This window comes from Sceloporus undulatus, chromosome 4 (genome assembly GCF_019175285.1).
Source record: "Sceloporus undulatus isolate JIND9_A2432 ecotype Alabama chromosome 4, SceUnd_v1.1, whole genome shotgun sequence".
In the NCBI taxonomy this organism is placed as follows: domain Eukaryota; kingdom Metazoa; phylum Chordata; class Lepidosauria; order Squamata; family Phrynosomatidae; genus Sceloporus; species Sceloporus undulatus.
The window spans coordinates 1,482,294-1,497,548 of NC_056525.1; the positions used below are offsets into that span (position 1 = coordinate 1,482,294).

At 48.2% G+C, this 15,255-nt stretch overlaps 1 protein-coding gene across 1 annotated transcript in view; it reads left to right on the forward strand.

Annotated features, from left to right (window-relative positions):
* Window positions 1-15,255, forward strand: part of LOC121928095 (papilin-like) — a 63,521-nt gene that overhangs the window by 17,512 nt on the left and 30,754 nt on the right. Inside the window, exon 6 of the mRNA XM_042462372.1 lies at window positions 18-185. Within this exon, the coding sequence (XP_042318306.1) occupies window positions 18-185 (168 nt within the window). The remainder of the gene's footprint in view (window positions 1-17; window positions 186-15,255) is intronic.

Below are 15,255 nucleotides of genomic sequence, written 5' to 3' on the forward strand. Positions count from 1 at the left end.
GTTCTCTTGTTTGCCAGATGTCTGCAAGCTGCCCATGGATCCAGGTGGCTGCGACAGCCACAAGATCACATACTACTACAACTACACTAGCAAAACCTGCGAAGGTTTCACCTACAAGGGCTGCAAAGGCAACGAGAACCGATTCCGGACCATAGAGCAATGCCGAAGCACCTGCTTCTACCCTGGTTAGACCATGGCAAGGGATGATGGGAGTTGCAGTTCTACCTACAGGGAGGGCATAGTCTTGGGGAAGGCTACTCCAAGGAGGCAATGGCCTGGTTTTAATTATTAGCTTCCCACTAGAGTAGGCCTATTGAATCAGTGGGATTTATCTATGGGTTGATTTAATGGGGCTGCTCTAGTTGGAGGTCAAAGCTCTAGGTCTCTCTTTCTCTCTCTCTCTCTCTCTGCCCTCAAATAGCCTTTTGACTTGTGGCAACCCCATCAATTGCAAAAGGTTTTCAGAGGCAAGGAATCCTCAGAAGCAGTTTTGTTGCTTCCTTCCTCCGGAAGAAAGATTACAGCACTTAGTATTCACTGATGGTCTTCCCTCCAAGGACTAACCAGGGGTGGCCCTTCTTATCGTCCAAGATCAGATGGAATCTGGTGCCATGTAGATGTGCACATGTGTCTCTTAATGCCACCCGTTGACTTACAGCAACCTAATGGATTTCGGAGGATTTTCTTAGGCCAGGAATCCTCAGAGGTTGTTGCTCTCCCCTCCAAGGATTAACCAGGGCTGACCCTTCTTAGCTTCCCTGGTGCCTTTTAGGGTATTTACGCCTTTTAAGATCAATGGCCCTTATCAGATGAGTCTTGAACTGGGGGACTTCAGCACTGGGCGGTTCGAATTCACGTTATTTCGCACAATATGATCATACCTGGGAGCCCCTACGAATTGGCAGGATTTAAATTGGCCAATACGCATTCGCGCGAAGTGTATTCAGTGCAGAATGTATAGTCACACCGGCGCTCAACATGAGGATTGGGCCATTCGTATCGGCCCCCTCGCACATGCTCAGTGGTGCCCTGCATGGGTTGCGACCTTACACGCTTCCGGGGTGAAAGGGGAGGTCACGTCATGACAGCCCGGTAAAATTTGGACACAAGCTCACTGTAGCCCCGTTCATTACAATAAATATCTTAGACTTAAAATTCTTTTTTGGTTCATTGTGATTTTGAAGTGAAATAAGTTACCATATTTTTACTCAATATGTTTACGTTATTGCAAAACATCGCCAGTTTAACATTATGGTAATTTTTACCGGTATTGTAACTGATATTCCGTGTACGGGGGATTCCGGCGGGGTTTGGCAAACATTTCGAGGGATTATCTTCCAGGCTTTTTGCAACACGGTAAGTTCCCTGTCGTTAAGGAAAAACCCGTTTCTTTTTCGCCTCTGCTGCTGGTAAATTGAACTTGCCCCATCATCGTCAAGTTCCATCAGAGGGATTTAGCAGTGAGGAGGGGAAGCAGGGGCAGAAATCCTCCCCTTCATTGGGGGAGAAGAAAATGGAAGGAGCAGAGAAGGTGCATGGATGGCAGATTCAGTGTGAAGAGGAGGGGAGGAAAGGATGAGAGCTTGAAGAAGGGGCATGAAGGGCCAGAATCGGGAAGGAGGAGATGAAGGATCATGAGAAGTGTCGAGTTCGGGGTGAGGTTAGGTCAGGGGGCAGTGGCACTTCCCTCCCTTCATCAGGGCAGGGAGGAGGAGGAGTTAATGATGGGATGATGTCTGAAGCCTATAGTAAGGGTGGCCAGAGTTCAATGGTTTGAAGGGAGCAGGAGAAGTAGTATTATGTGCCATAGATATGGTCAAGTCCACATTTGAGGGAGTTCGAAGTGAGGGCAGATGTGCGGAACATAGCCCTCCCGTTCTTTGGGTCATTGTAAATCGATAGTGGGGCGCGTTATATCGGATTCTTCTCCCTCCACTCTTGACTTTATTGCCTTTGTCTGCAAGGCATAACCTGCATCCCTCTCCCACCGCTCTTCGCTGCGTCTCTCGCCTCTCTCTCCGTCTCTTTTTTTTTCATTGTTTTCTTTTTTTTTTTACATGCTTTTTCTCACAGTTTGCTACTTATTGTATAGAACGTGTGTCTGAGCTTGTCCATGCAACATTCCCTTTTGTTTTACTAATAAAGAAATAATACAATATTTTATCTATATCCACGCCCCCCTCCCCATCCCTCTCTCCGCAGATAAAGGCGCTTACAGTATAGAAAATGCAAAACAGTACAATAAACCAACAAGTAATCATTTTGAGTAATGGAATCAACATATGCCAGATACATTTCCAAGTATTATTAGAATACCAAAACAATAACAGTGTTTTTGTTAAGTTTAGCACATAAATTGCACAATTTCATCTTTCTGCCCGCGTTTAGCTCCTTTTTGAATACAAATTTTTCCCACCGCCTTTTTTTCAAAGCTTTTCCAAGGGGATGTGGCCTAGCTGCGGCTCTCGTTGGAATAGCAGTTCCAGATCATGATGGTCCAGCTGTTTAATTCCCTCTAGCTTTGTTATAACATATTTCTCAGTCTGTAACTCATCAGCTTCCTTGTCACTTCCTGCAGATCTGAGTATGTATTGGGGGTGTGAATTGTATTTCTAGAGTTTTGATGTCTTCCGACGGCCACTCCCGTTTTCATCAGCATTTCAACAATTTTGTTTTGGTTGTGTGATATTCAATTCTACAATGCAAATGTGACAATATGTTTCCCTTTCATTTTGAGCAAACTGTAGCATGTATGAATGCTTGTGCTACAAGTGTGTGTGTGTAGGAGAGGTGGCAGTCTGGGGGGCATTGGAGGGGAAAGCAAAGAAAGAGGAATGCAGAGTGCATCTGAGGCCTCCCCTTCCAGTGACATTGTTGTTGTTGTTTGTTGTTTGTGTTGTTGTTATTTGGACAATTATGCAAATGCTTTGGGGCTGGAGGGAAGGGAATATCTGGCATCTGGTGGGGAGGAGGCAAGGGCTTCGGAGGTGGCATTGGCATTAAGGGAAGGGAAGAAGGTTCCAAAGAGGAGAAATGCTGTGCTGAAGCAAGGGAAGCTAATAGGCTGAAGGCTGTGAAACCACGACTTTGGGGGAAGTCACACTCTCTCAGCCTCAGGGGAAAGGCATGTCATCTTCCTTCGGAATCAATGTGTGGCCAAGAAACCCAGGTGGGGTCTTTTTAAACGGTTCCATAATCTGCAAAGACCCAAAATACACACAATACACACACAGGCCCTGAGTGTTTTAAAATAGTTTGACAATTTGACAGAATATGCGGGACTGCCGCCTGTTTTGTTTTTACGCAAGTAGGTGGGGAAGCACCCATTTCTTGGCCAATGGCTCTAGTATAGGTCAACCGTTGAGGAAAGTGGAACTAGAATTTGATTGACAGACAAATGAGTCTCCCTTTTAGAGTGGCACGGAATGTTGAACTTCACGAGGGGCAAACCTGCATCGATCGAGAGCAAGGGTAGATCATAACTTCCACCTGCGGGGATTCGGTATGGGGCACCAGATATGCCAGTCTATGCAGAGGCAAATGGTCTCGTGAGAGACAGGGCAGAAACCCTTCTTTTTTTCCATCTGGAAAAGAATGTAAATGAATTGCTCTTATCTATCCCCAAATTACATTGAACACTTCTCGACAAAATAGGGCCTAGTCATTCATCATGTAGAGATTGTCTAGTTATTACGACAGATATTCCATTGCCCAATTGCTCCAGTCAAGGAAGTGATTAAGAAATCCGCTTATCATAGTATGGTCCAAACACAAACTGCAGAAATAATCCATTTGAGAAACCGCTTTAATGCCTTGGCTCAAGACGTGGAATCCTGGGGATTTTAATTATGTGGCACAAGGTTCTCTGACTAAATTTCCACAAACTACAATCCCAGAAAAAAAAAGAATTCCCTACTAATTTGACCCAGGGCCAGTTAAAGTGGGTCCTCACACGGATTTATGTCTACAGTGTGGTTTTGGACATAGTACCCGATAAAAGAATAGAGTCAGGATGGAGTTGTGGTTTGAGTGCCTGACTAAGACGCTGGAGAGACTGGTTTCCAATCTCCCCACTCAGCGCATGGAGACCCCCGGGTTGACCCTTAAGCAAGTAAACCAATCTCTCACCTCAGAGGACCCAATAAAAACCAGTATATACATTAGAAAGCCAAGTGGTGGTCAATATCTTGTGGTTGGACGAAGGACTTTTGACAGACCAAGTTCGAATCTCCAGCGCTGGCATGGAAGCTTTGGAGTGACGTTGGGCAGCACACCGCTCAAGCCTCATAGGAAGGGCTTGGCACATCCACTCTGAACAAATCTGCCAAGAAAGTCTTTTGATGGGTAGTCTTTGGTTGCCATTAGTCAGAAATGCCGGTATGGGAACAACAACAATACTGTATAAAACAGCGAGAAACCACTTCAGATTAAAACAAAGCCAGGCAGAGACCCTCCTTGAAGAAGCTAGCAGATCGTCCAAAGTGGAAATGGCTGGGTTTTCTTTTCTGCACCGTCTGGTAGCGCACCCAATGCACACTTTAGCACTGCAACCCAGTATTTAACGGGTCTAGCTTCTTCCGGCCGTCCCAATCGCTGGGGTCGGTCCTTCCCTCCCCCATCTCATTTTTTGGTGCAAGATTGCCTGAGCAATCATCAAGAGCCTTGGCTCTTGCACATGAACTGAACAAACTGTATGAGTCAAATTTATGGGCAGGGCAGCTAAAGCCAATGCAATTTGAGGCTGGGGGCAATGAAGGTATCGTATCTCGAGATCGAGGGACGCAATAGTCATCACTTTGTTCTGCTCTGTCAGGCCCCACTGGAATGTGTCCAGTTCTGAGGCACCACAGTTCAAAAAGATGAGGAGAAACGGGACCATATTCTGAAGGAGGGCCCCAAAATGGTGAAATTGATTAATTGAGGCTCTCATTCCAGAACCAAGGCAGCCAGACGATGTTCTAATACTGCACACTGAGGCAGCTGTCTAATGGAGTCTTACAAATATGTTGTTGGTTGTTGTTGTGGTATTCTTCAGGCATCGCCACTTTCGCCCAAGCACAGGACTCAAGAGGCGATGAGAAATGAAACCTTAATGTAGTGATTAATATATATGGAACGAAAGCAGGTCTGCCCGAGGTGTCAACCAGACGGTTGACAGGTGCTGTTCTAAAGTGTTTTTAATGTATTTTATTTTTTAAGCATGTGTAATATTTAAATTGGTGTTAGTATTTAACTTTGTTTGAAATTTCTGTAGTCAATTTAATCTAATCTACTGTTTTTCGTAGCTTTTAACTGTACTGTTTGTGTTTTTCAGCAGCAACCATAGAATCATAGATCAGAAGTTTTACGCAGAGACCTCAAGGGCCCTGATGCCCGTCCAACCCCAGTCTGTCGGCCATGCAGGAAATCAAATAAAGCATCCCGCACAGATGGCAATCTAGCATCTACTTAAAGACCCTCCAAGCAAGGGAGTCACCACCGCTGAGGAAGGAGTTTTGGTCCACTGTCCAACGCCCTTACTACCAGAAGTTCCTCTAAGGTTTTAAGCTGGAATCCTCTTTTCCCTGCAGCTTGCGCCATTGGTCCGGGTCCTGTTCTCTGGAGCAGCAGAAAACAAGCTTGGCTCCCCCCATAATGACATCCTTATCTTTCAAATATTTAAACAGGCTATCATATCACCGCTTAACCTTCTGCTTCTCCAGGCTAAAACATCCCCAGCTCCCGTCGTTCCTAATAGGGCTTCATGGTTTTTCCAGACCTTCCCATTTTTGTCCGCCATCCTTTGGACAACGCCCGGTTTCTCAATGTCCTTTTTTGAATTGTGGTCCCAAACGGGACCAAATGTCTAGGTGGGGCCTGACCAGAGCAGAATACAGAGTGGCACTATTTCTCCCTTGAGCTAGGCACTATACTTCTAATTGTTGCAGCCTAAAATTGCATGGCCTTTTTACTGGCTGAGCTGGCCACTTCAACACTGTTTGACGGCATGTTCAACTGGTGTCCACTTGGAACTCTCCGATCCCGTTTGGCATGGTAGGAAGCATAGAAAGCGTAGAGGTGGAAAGACCAGCAAGGGACCCGATCCAGTCCCAAACCCCCTTCTGGCCAGGACGGAAATCCAATCAAAGCATCCCTGACAGAATGGCCTCAAGCCCTCTTTTTAAAGACCTCCCAAGAAGGAGACCGATCACCCTCCGAATGAGTGCATTCCCCATTGTCGAACGCCCGTCTGTTTTCAGGAGTTCCTCCTAGGTTGAGGTGGAATCTCGTTTTCCTGGAGCGTGCATCCATTGTGTCCGGGTCCTGTGTTCTCTGGAGCAACAGAAAACAAGCTTGCTCCCCTCCGCAATATGACATCCCTTCAAATGTAGTTCATGCATCCAGGTTTCCCCCATAATCCTGTATCCGGTGGGGGACAGGTTCTTTGTTGCTCCCTAAGTGCGAGTACCTTAATTTCTCCCTGTTGAAGTTCTTTTGTTAGCTGTGCCAGCTGTCTAGTCTTTCAGTCATTTTGGAGATTGTGGACGTCCTCTGGAGTAAATGCTATTCCTCCTAATTTTTGGTTAGTCATCCTGCAATTGGTGTATAAGTATCCCCGCAAAATTTTGTTTGCCGCCAAGTCTTGGTAAAGATGTGTGAAGAGGCGTGAGTGAAATTCAAGCCAGACCCAGCCTTTGGAGAAGGTCTGGAGAGGGAGAGTACAGTGCATGAGGAGTATATAATTAGGGAGTAGATAATAATAAATAAGAAGATAGATAAGAATCCCTCTGAAAGGCAACCATGTCGCTTAATTCCTGAGCAATCCGCAAGACGCGTCCCTGTTATGTTAAGCATCTATTCATAAGTGTAGTTCCTAAGGTGTAAATGCTGCCCCTCATCCAACAGCGCTCGGCAGTGCAGTCCAAAAAAAGCTTTGTACAACTTCGTTTCTCAAAGCAGCATCCACATCCTGCAGAAGAACCAGTTTGAGACTGCTTACCACCTCCCTGACTCAATGAAGAGGGGAGCGGGACTGCGTTTTTGTCAGACTATACCCTAACTCTGACTATAGAGCTCTAGGTCGCAGCGCATTAACGCAGTAGACCCGTAGTTTATTACACTGGGTTTGGGTTGCAGGATCCCCCGTGGATACAATTACCTAAGGTCCTTGGATGCGCACAGTCGCCATCAAATAGAATGACGAGCAAAATGCTGTACCTATAAAAAAAAATGGTAAATCAAGGTTTAGAGTTTGAAATTTATAATTTTTTGGAACATTTGAAACCGTGGATGCTTGAAGCCGTGTATAACAAAACTGTGTAATAAGAAGGCGGACGGTAAGGCAGTGAAGCCTCTCAACTGGTTGATTTCCTACATTGTTTTTTGACCACAGTTGTAAGTCTCAAAGATGCTATAAGAATCTCATTCATACTGAATATGCCACACTACATTACTGTTCTCTGATTCTAATATCTCCCAGCTTCTGGTGGAAGTGATTTCCACTGTCCATTGTTTACAACCCAGTACTCTATCTCCTTTCAAAGGGGGGCTGCAGACAGATCTAGTGACTTGTGGGGCTTCACAGACACTGTGTTAAAAAAAAAAAAAAACTCTTAATCATTCTTGTTCCAGAGAAGGATGGGACATGTCCCCGAATGCTCATAGGCCTCCGGGGAGCCCTAACGGGTTCTGCTCTAAAGACACTGACTGCCCGGCACATGCGCTGCTGCGCTGTGGCTGTGGCCGAAAGTGCATGCTCCCATTGGAAGGGAAGGGGTGGCCCATCAGAGGAAGAGAAAGGGCTGGAGCAACCCAAGTAGTTGTCAGGGCATCTTTCAGACCCCGAGTGAATCAAAGATCATAGAGCGGCGGTGTGCAGTCTGTCCTCTTAACAACACAAACCACGGGCTATGCCCAAAGTTCAACTCCTCTGAGATCAACATCTGCCTGGCCACTGCAACCACGGATGAAGAATTGGCGCGAGAGAGTGTTGCTCAGGGCTGCTTTTGACCCTGCATAGCCTGCTCAGCCAGGTAAGGTTTGTGCTATTACAACGCCTGAAAGGTAGGCCATGCTTCATTCCATCTCAGTAAGTCCGGTAGTAAAAGGAACTAAAGCCTCTGCGAACTGGGGGTAGGTGCGCACAATACGAAGTAGTGCATGAACCTTCTGGTGGATCTTAGCTACTTCCTCTTGTCTCAGCTCAGCCGGCAAAGTGCCCTCGTAAAAGAAGTCCTGCCATCCAGGGCCGCATTTGTGGAACTCCTGCAGGGGCGATGACCAGGAGTGCGACGACCACCAGAAATGCTGCTGATCTCTCCGTGGGGGGGTTGTGGACTCAAGAGTCATGGACCCATCAACATGTCGCCAGGTTGGTAAAATACCCAAGGGGGCCAAAATCCACAATGACCCTTCGCTTCACACGCAATGTCAAAGATTCAAGCTAGACCCCTAGATTTTCCTTCCTGGACTTAGAACAATAGAGTCACAATGAGACTGAAGTAGGATCCCGGCGGGATAGTGGGGGTTCCATGGCTCCAGGGGTACCCGCTAAAAACCCTCTATTCCCCCGCTTAATTCTATCCTCATCGTAGCCCCATGTCCAACTGCTTGTTACGCGCACAAATCTGCCAAACATTGAGGTGGATCTCTTTTCGCTTGTTTTGCATCCCTGGGGCTCCGGGTCCTATTCTCTGGAGCACAGAAAACAAGCTTGGCCTCCCTCCTCAAGTCTCCAAGCTGGCCGGGGACTTTGTTAGAACTGATCATTTGGGAGGCGGTGAGTCCTGCGAAAGTGGGACAAGATTCCTTCTTCGAATTGGTTGGAGACGACCGTGCTCTCTCATCCCTGTCCTTCATGGCTGCAGCTCAGGGGGGACGCGCCGTAATGTCCTATGTTGCGTGCGCCGCATATCTTTCTCTGTTGGGGAAGGGCAGTTTTTCCATCCTAGCTAAAATTTGGGGTTTGTTGTAAACCATACTGCTAAAAAAAGCCCCTCCCTAGACCCCCTAGATTTTGCAATACTATCTGCAGGTTGCTGCGGTCTTTGTTAGGGAAAGTAGCAGAGGGCAGTTGCATTCTCCAGCATTCAAATTAAATCTTGGATGAAACAGGATTTTTCTGGACCCATTCAAACCAAGTTCCGGGGGGCTATGGAGTTGAAGACTGCCATGGTCGCCCTAGGTCGATGATCTCTGTTTGGGCATGGACAGGGTAAGGTGTCCCGTAGTGGCGTTTTTGGACATCTCAGTTGGCTGTTTCAGAATACCATTGACGCGAGATGGATCCTCTGGAACGTCTGGGAAGTATTCGGTGGCACTGCGCTCCAGTGGTTTCCGTTCCTACCTCTCGGTAGATTCCAGATGGTGGCAGCTGGGTGACATTGCTCTGCTCCGGATAAGAAGGGCGCTTACATCTGGTGTCCCACAAGGAGCCATTCTGTCCCCCATGCTATTTAGCATTTACTGAAACCGCTGGGAGAGATCATCCGAAATACATGGGAGCGGCGTGTGATCAGTACACTGATGACACCAAAATAGGTTTTCTGTGTCTCCGGCTTGCTTGCAGTGACCGGGATGGCATCTCTCCTCCAAATTGCTGTTGGGTGGTGGTGTTAAGGGTGGCTGGATGAAGGAAAACAGGCTGCAGGCCGGTGAATCCAGAGAAAATGGAATACTATGTGAGGCTCTCCTGTGCCGGGAAAGGAGTGTCCACCTGTACTGAATTGGGGGTCACGCTCCCCTTGAGGGACTCAGTGCGAGTGCTTGGAGGTGCTTTGGTTTCGTGGCTTCCATCTTACATCTCAGGGGATTGCGACTAGTCGGAACACTGTTAGCTTCGGCTGATAGCAGCTGGACCCTACCTGGGCCGGTGGGGACTGTGAAACGATGGTAATGCTTGCTGGTACCTCTTGGTGTGGATTTTTTTCTGTAATGTGTGCTCTACATGGGGCACCCTTCTACCATGGCCGGACTTCATTAGTATGTTCAGAATATGGAGCTAGATGGGTCACTGGTGGAGCTCCAGGACAGCATTTACACCTATCCTGCAGGTCTTACATGGTGTGCTATTCGCTTCCAGGCGTCAATAAAAAGGTGTTGGTTGTCCTATAAGCCTGGAATGTCTTGGGGGCCCAGGGGCTTGGGGGGCTGCTTCTCCCGATACTCCGCCCCGCACTCTGAGATCGGCAGGAGCACTTGGTAAGGGTTGCCCAAGTCAAATGGCCTGACTGCAAAAGGGGGTTTTCCCTCTCGGCCGTGCAGTTGGATACTCCCGATGAGCTCCGCTCCGTCACGCTTTGATCTCTGATAGGAGGAACTAAAGACCTTTCTCTTCCGACAAGCTTTCCCCCATGTGTCTCCTGACTTTCATGGCTGTTTCTCCCCTGTTAGACAATGGTCTCATTCAGCTAGGTTTTTTTCACCTGGTTTTTTATGCTGTTCATTTTTTATAGTGTTTAACATAATGAGCTGTTTTTGATGATTGTTTATATTGTGTTTTATCTTCTGTTTTGTATCCCTTTTGCTTTGTTGTAACCCGCTTTGATCTACCCTGAGAAAGCGAGCTAATAAAAACAAAATATGACTCCCCTTCAAATATTAAACAGGGAATCATGTCCCCCTTAACCTTCTCTTCTCCAGGGAAACATACCAGCTCCCTCCAGTCTTCTTCCCTCATAGGGATTCATGGTTTCCAGACCTTCCACCATTTGGTCACCTTCCTCTAGTTTATCTCCAGCTTGTCAATCTCCCTCTTGGAACTGGACGCCAGAATCACTTTTCTGACGTCTGAAGGTCTGGTGAGCATTTCAGTTCTACATGATCGGGGGGAAAAAAGGAGTTAAGTATTTTGTAAAAAGTAAACCAAACTATGACAAGGATAGTTTTTGTGGGTTTTTGGGCTCTGTGGCCATGTTCTAGAAGAGTTTCTTCCTGACGTTTCGCCAGCCACAGATGGGTGGCAAAAGTCAGGAGAAAGTCTTCTAGAACATGGCCCCACATAGCCCAAAAAACTCAGGAAAACTATGGATGCCGGCCATGAAAGCCTTCGACCTATGACAAGGATGTCGAAAATGTTTATATCTAGTGTTCAAGTTGCAATAAAACAATCAGATACCATGAACACTAAACTTTCCATAGAAACATAAAATGTATGCATAGAAATCAATTGCCAATACTGATTGGAAATAAATCTCAGTGTCTGCAAACTGTGCAGTCCTGAAAGGATCAGCATGTACATTTCTGTCCTGAACCCTCCAACTCTTGGCCTCAACCCTCCAGGTCATGAGTGAGTTCTTCAAACCATTCTCCTCCCCCAGAAAGCCATTAAATCCTTTTTTCTCCTTTCCCCCTCCCTACCATTCTGTGTACAGATGCTGCAATTCCCTGTGAGAGAAAGGTCCATGCAAAGCCTACTGCCCATGTTTTACTACTCATCTAAGACCAAACGTGTGAGATGTTCAATATGGAGGCTGCAGAGGAAATGAAAACAGGTTCCCTACTTTGGAGATGTGCCTCTCGACCCTGCAAGTACCGAGGTGAGGGAAGCGGGACGGAAAACTGAACCCACAACATTATGCACAATCTCTCCCTCCGCTTTGTTCACATTGAGTACAAAAAGGATTCTGATATGGGCTGTATGGGAGGGAGTCCATGTGGAGATGGCACTAGATTGCTGCATTGGGTGACACCAGGGTAGGCAACCCTTTGAGCCGGGGGCCGGGTTGCTGTCCCTCAGACACTGGGGGGCCAAGCCAAAAATAAATAATTAAATAATTTTAAAATAAATAAACAAATAAATAAACCGGACAATGTAGGACACTTTCACATGGAGGGCACTTTTTAAATAAAATGGAGGAACACGCGAAAAAATTGCTGATTTTTAAAAAAAATGTTAAGATAAATGCATGTTTTTGCGGCTTCTATAGACAATTGCCCCACCATGCCCCTTGCGCGAGATGCCAAAGGCCCCGGCGGCAATTGGCTGGCAGGACCGGGCTGGGGCCGGGTCCAGGCCTCGCCGGCCGCATCCGGCCCGCGGGCCGCAGGTTGCCTACCCCTGGGTTGACCCAACGCCATGAGGCCACTGGTTCCTGGACCCTCTGGAGTCACCCAAAGGGTTAAAACAACAGCCCCAGAGAGCCTTCTCCCTCCAAATGCCCAAATTCCACTTCTTGCTGAGAAATTGGTATTTGGTGTGAGAATGAGTAAAGTTGCCAGTAGAGGCTATTTAGAAGATTATTAGCTGCTCCTGAATTCATTTTTTATATGGCCAGTTAAAAGATGGTCCAGGGGATATGGATGTGTTGGGGTCATGCAACCATAGAGTTGGAAGAACCCCATGATCCGTCCAGTCCAACCATATTCTGCCATGCAGGATCAAAGCACCTCTGAGAGATGGCCACCAGCCTCTGTTTAAAGACCACTAAGGAGGGAGACCCACTACTCTCCGAGGAAGGAGTGTTTCCACTGTCGAACAGCCCTACTGTCAGGAGGTTCTCCTAATGTTGAGGGGATTCTTTCTGTAGCTTGCATCCATTGCTCCATGGGTCCTGTTCTCTGGCAGCAGCAAAAACCAGCTGCTCCCTCCTCAATAGCACCCTTACAAATATTTAAACGGGCTATCATCATATCACCTCTTAAACTTCTCTTCTCCAGGCTAACATTCCCAGGTTCCTGAGTCTCTCTTCATAGGGCTTTATGGTTTCCAGACCCTTCAAGATTTTATTGTCCCCTTTGGACACGGCTCCAGTTTCTCAATGTCCTTTTTGAATTGTGGTGCCCAGAACTGGACACAATGCCCGTTACAGACGGGCACTTTAGTCGCGCTCCGCGCGTGCTAGGGTAAAAAGGGGCATCCTTTCACAGACGCCCCCAACCCTAGGACGCGGGAGATGTGCACAAAATGGCGGCGGCCATTCCAACGGGCGCTCTGTCACCCGCCATATTCCAGTTGGGGCCTGACCAAGCAGACTACAGTGGCACATACTTTCTCTCTTGATCAAGGACACTTTTCTTTTATTGGATGCGCCTTAAATTGCATTGGCCTTGTTAGCTGCCGCATCACACTGTTTAACTCATGTTCAACTGCCATCTACTAGGACTCCAGATCGCTTTCATATGTAGAAGTCCTCTCCTAAGCAGGTGTCCCCCTCCTTGAAGGGGATGGCAAAAGGCAGCTTGGAGGGCCACATCTATAAAGAGATAAGTAATCTACATGCGGCCTCAGGACCACACTCTGCCCACACTTACACTACAACTCTCCGACAATCTCCTCCTTCCTGTCTCTTGTTTGCCAGAGTCTGCCAGCTGCCCATGGATCCAGGTGGCTGCGACAGCCAAAGATCACATACTACTACACTACACTAGCAAAACCGCGAAGGTTTCACCTACAAAGGGTAGCGCAAAGGCAACGAGAAACGATTCCGGACCATAGAGCAATGCCGACAGCACCTTCTTCACCCTGGTTAGACCATGGCAGGGATGATGGGAGTTGCAGTTCTACCTACAGGAGAGGCATTTGTCTGGGGAAGGCTACTCCAAGGAGGCAATGGGCCTGGTTTTAATTTTAGCTTCCCACTAGAGTAGGCCTATTGAATCAGTGGGATTTATTCTATGGGTTGATTTAATGGGGCTGCTTCTAGTTGGAGGTCAAAGGCTCTAGGTCTCTCTTTCTCTCTCTCTCTCTCTCTGCCCTCAAATAGCCTTTTGACTTGTGGCAACCCCATCAATTGCAAAAGGTTTCAGAGGCAAGAATCCTCAGAAGCAGTTTTGTTGCTTCCTTCCTCCGGAAGAAAGATTACAGCACAGAGTATCACTGATGGTCTCCCTCCAAGGACTAACCAGGGGTGGCCCTTCTTATGCGTCCAAGATCAGATGGAATCTGGTGCCATGTAGATGTGCACATGTGTCTCTTAATGCCACCCGTTGACTTACCAGCAACCTAAGGATTTCGGAGGATTTTCTAGGCCAGGAATCCTCAGAGTTGTTGCTCTCCCTCCCTCCAAGGATTAACCAGGGCTGACCCTCTTAGCTTCCCTGGTGCCTTTTAGGGTATTTAGCGCCTTTTAAGATCAATGGCCCTATCAGATGAGTCTTGAACTGGGGGACTTCAGCACTGGGCGGTTCGATTTCACGTTATTTCGCACAATATGATCAACCTGGGAGCCCCTACGAATGTGCAGGATTAAATTGGCCAATACGCATTCGCGCGAAGTGTATCAGTGCAGAATGTAATGTCACACCGCGCTCAACATGAGGCTTGGGCCATTCGTATCGGCCCCCTCGCACATGCTCAGTGGTGCCTGCATGGGTGCGACCTTACAGCTGTCTTCGGGGTGAAAGGGGATGGTTCACGTCATGACAGCCCGGTAAACAGCTGGAGAGCCTCATGCACATGAACAAATCGCGATACAAAACGTTCCTCTGGTACTTCCTCTCTGTTTCCTCTCTACATTCTGCTTGGTTGTTTTAAGTTAATTGGCCTTCCCTTGAACAAATTAGCAATGCCCGGTTCTACGTGTGTGTGTGTGAGTGAGTGAATATGTATTCGGGGGGGGGGTGGGGGCACCAGTTCCAGCGGCTGTCAAAGAGGCGGGATGCCATCTAATGGGGATGCTTTTTCCTCCCCTGCCTCGCGGCTTGGGAGCCAGCATAAGCTGCCATCCAGGGAAGCGGGGGTGGCGGTTCCAGCGGCCCCCTCTTCCGACTCGCGGCTTGGGAGCCAGCATAAGCTGCATCCCAAGAAGGCACAGAGGCGCGGGGCCGCTGAGAATCTCGGCGATCGCCGCTGTTCCAGCGGCCCCCGCGCCTCTTGCCTTTCTGGGCATGCAGCTTATGCTGGCTCCCAAGCCGAGAGGCGGAAGCGGGGGCCGCTGGAACGGCGGTGATCGCCGCGATTCTAGTGGCTTCCGCGCCTCTTTGCCTTCTGGGATGCAGCTTATGCTGGCTCCCAAGCGAGATGCGGAAGAGGGGGCCGCTGACGGCGGCGATCGCCGCGATTCTAGCGGCTCCGTGCTCTTGCCTTCTTGGGATGCAGCTTATGCTGGCTCCCAAGCCGCGAGTTGGAAGAGGGAGCCGCTGGAGTACCGCCACCCCCGCTTCCCTGGAACCGGCAAGAGGAAAGACCACCGGAAGTTAAAAATAGGCAATCTGGGGTCTTGCGATGGAATTCAGGACAGGGTGGTCACACCAGAGCCATTCGCACTGGACTGGTCGACAAGATCCCCCATCCATGATTTGCCCATCCCCGTATCAGCGCTCTGGCCAACACGCTCC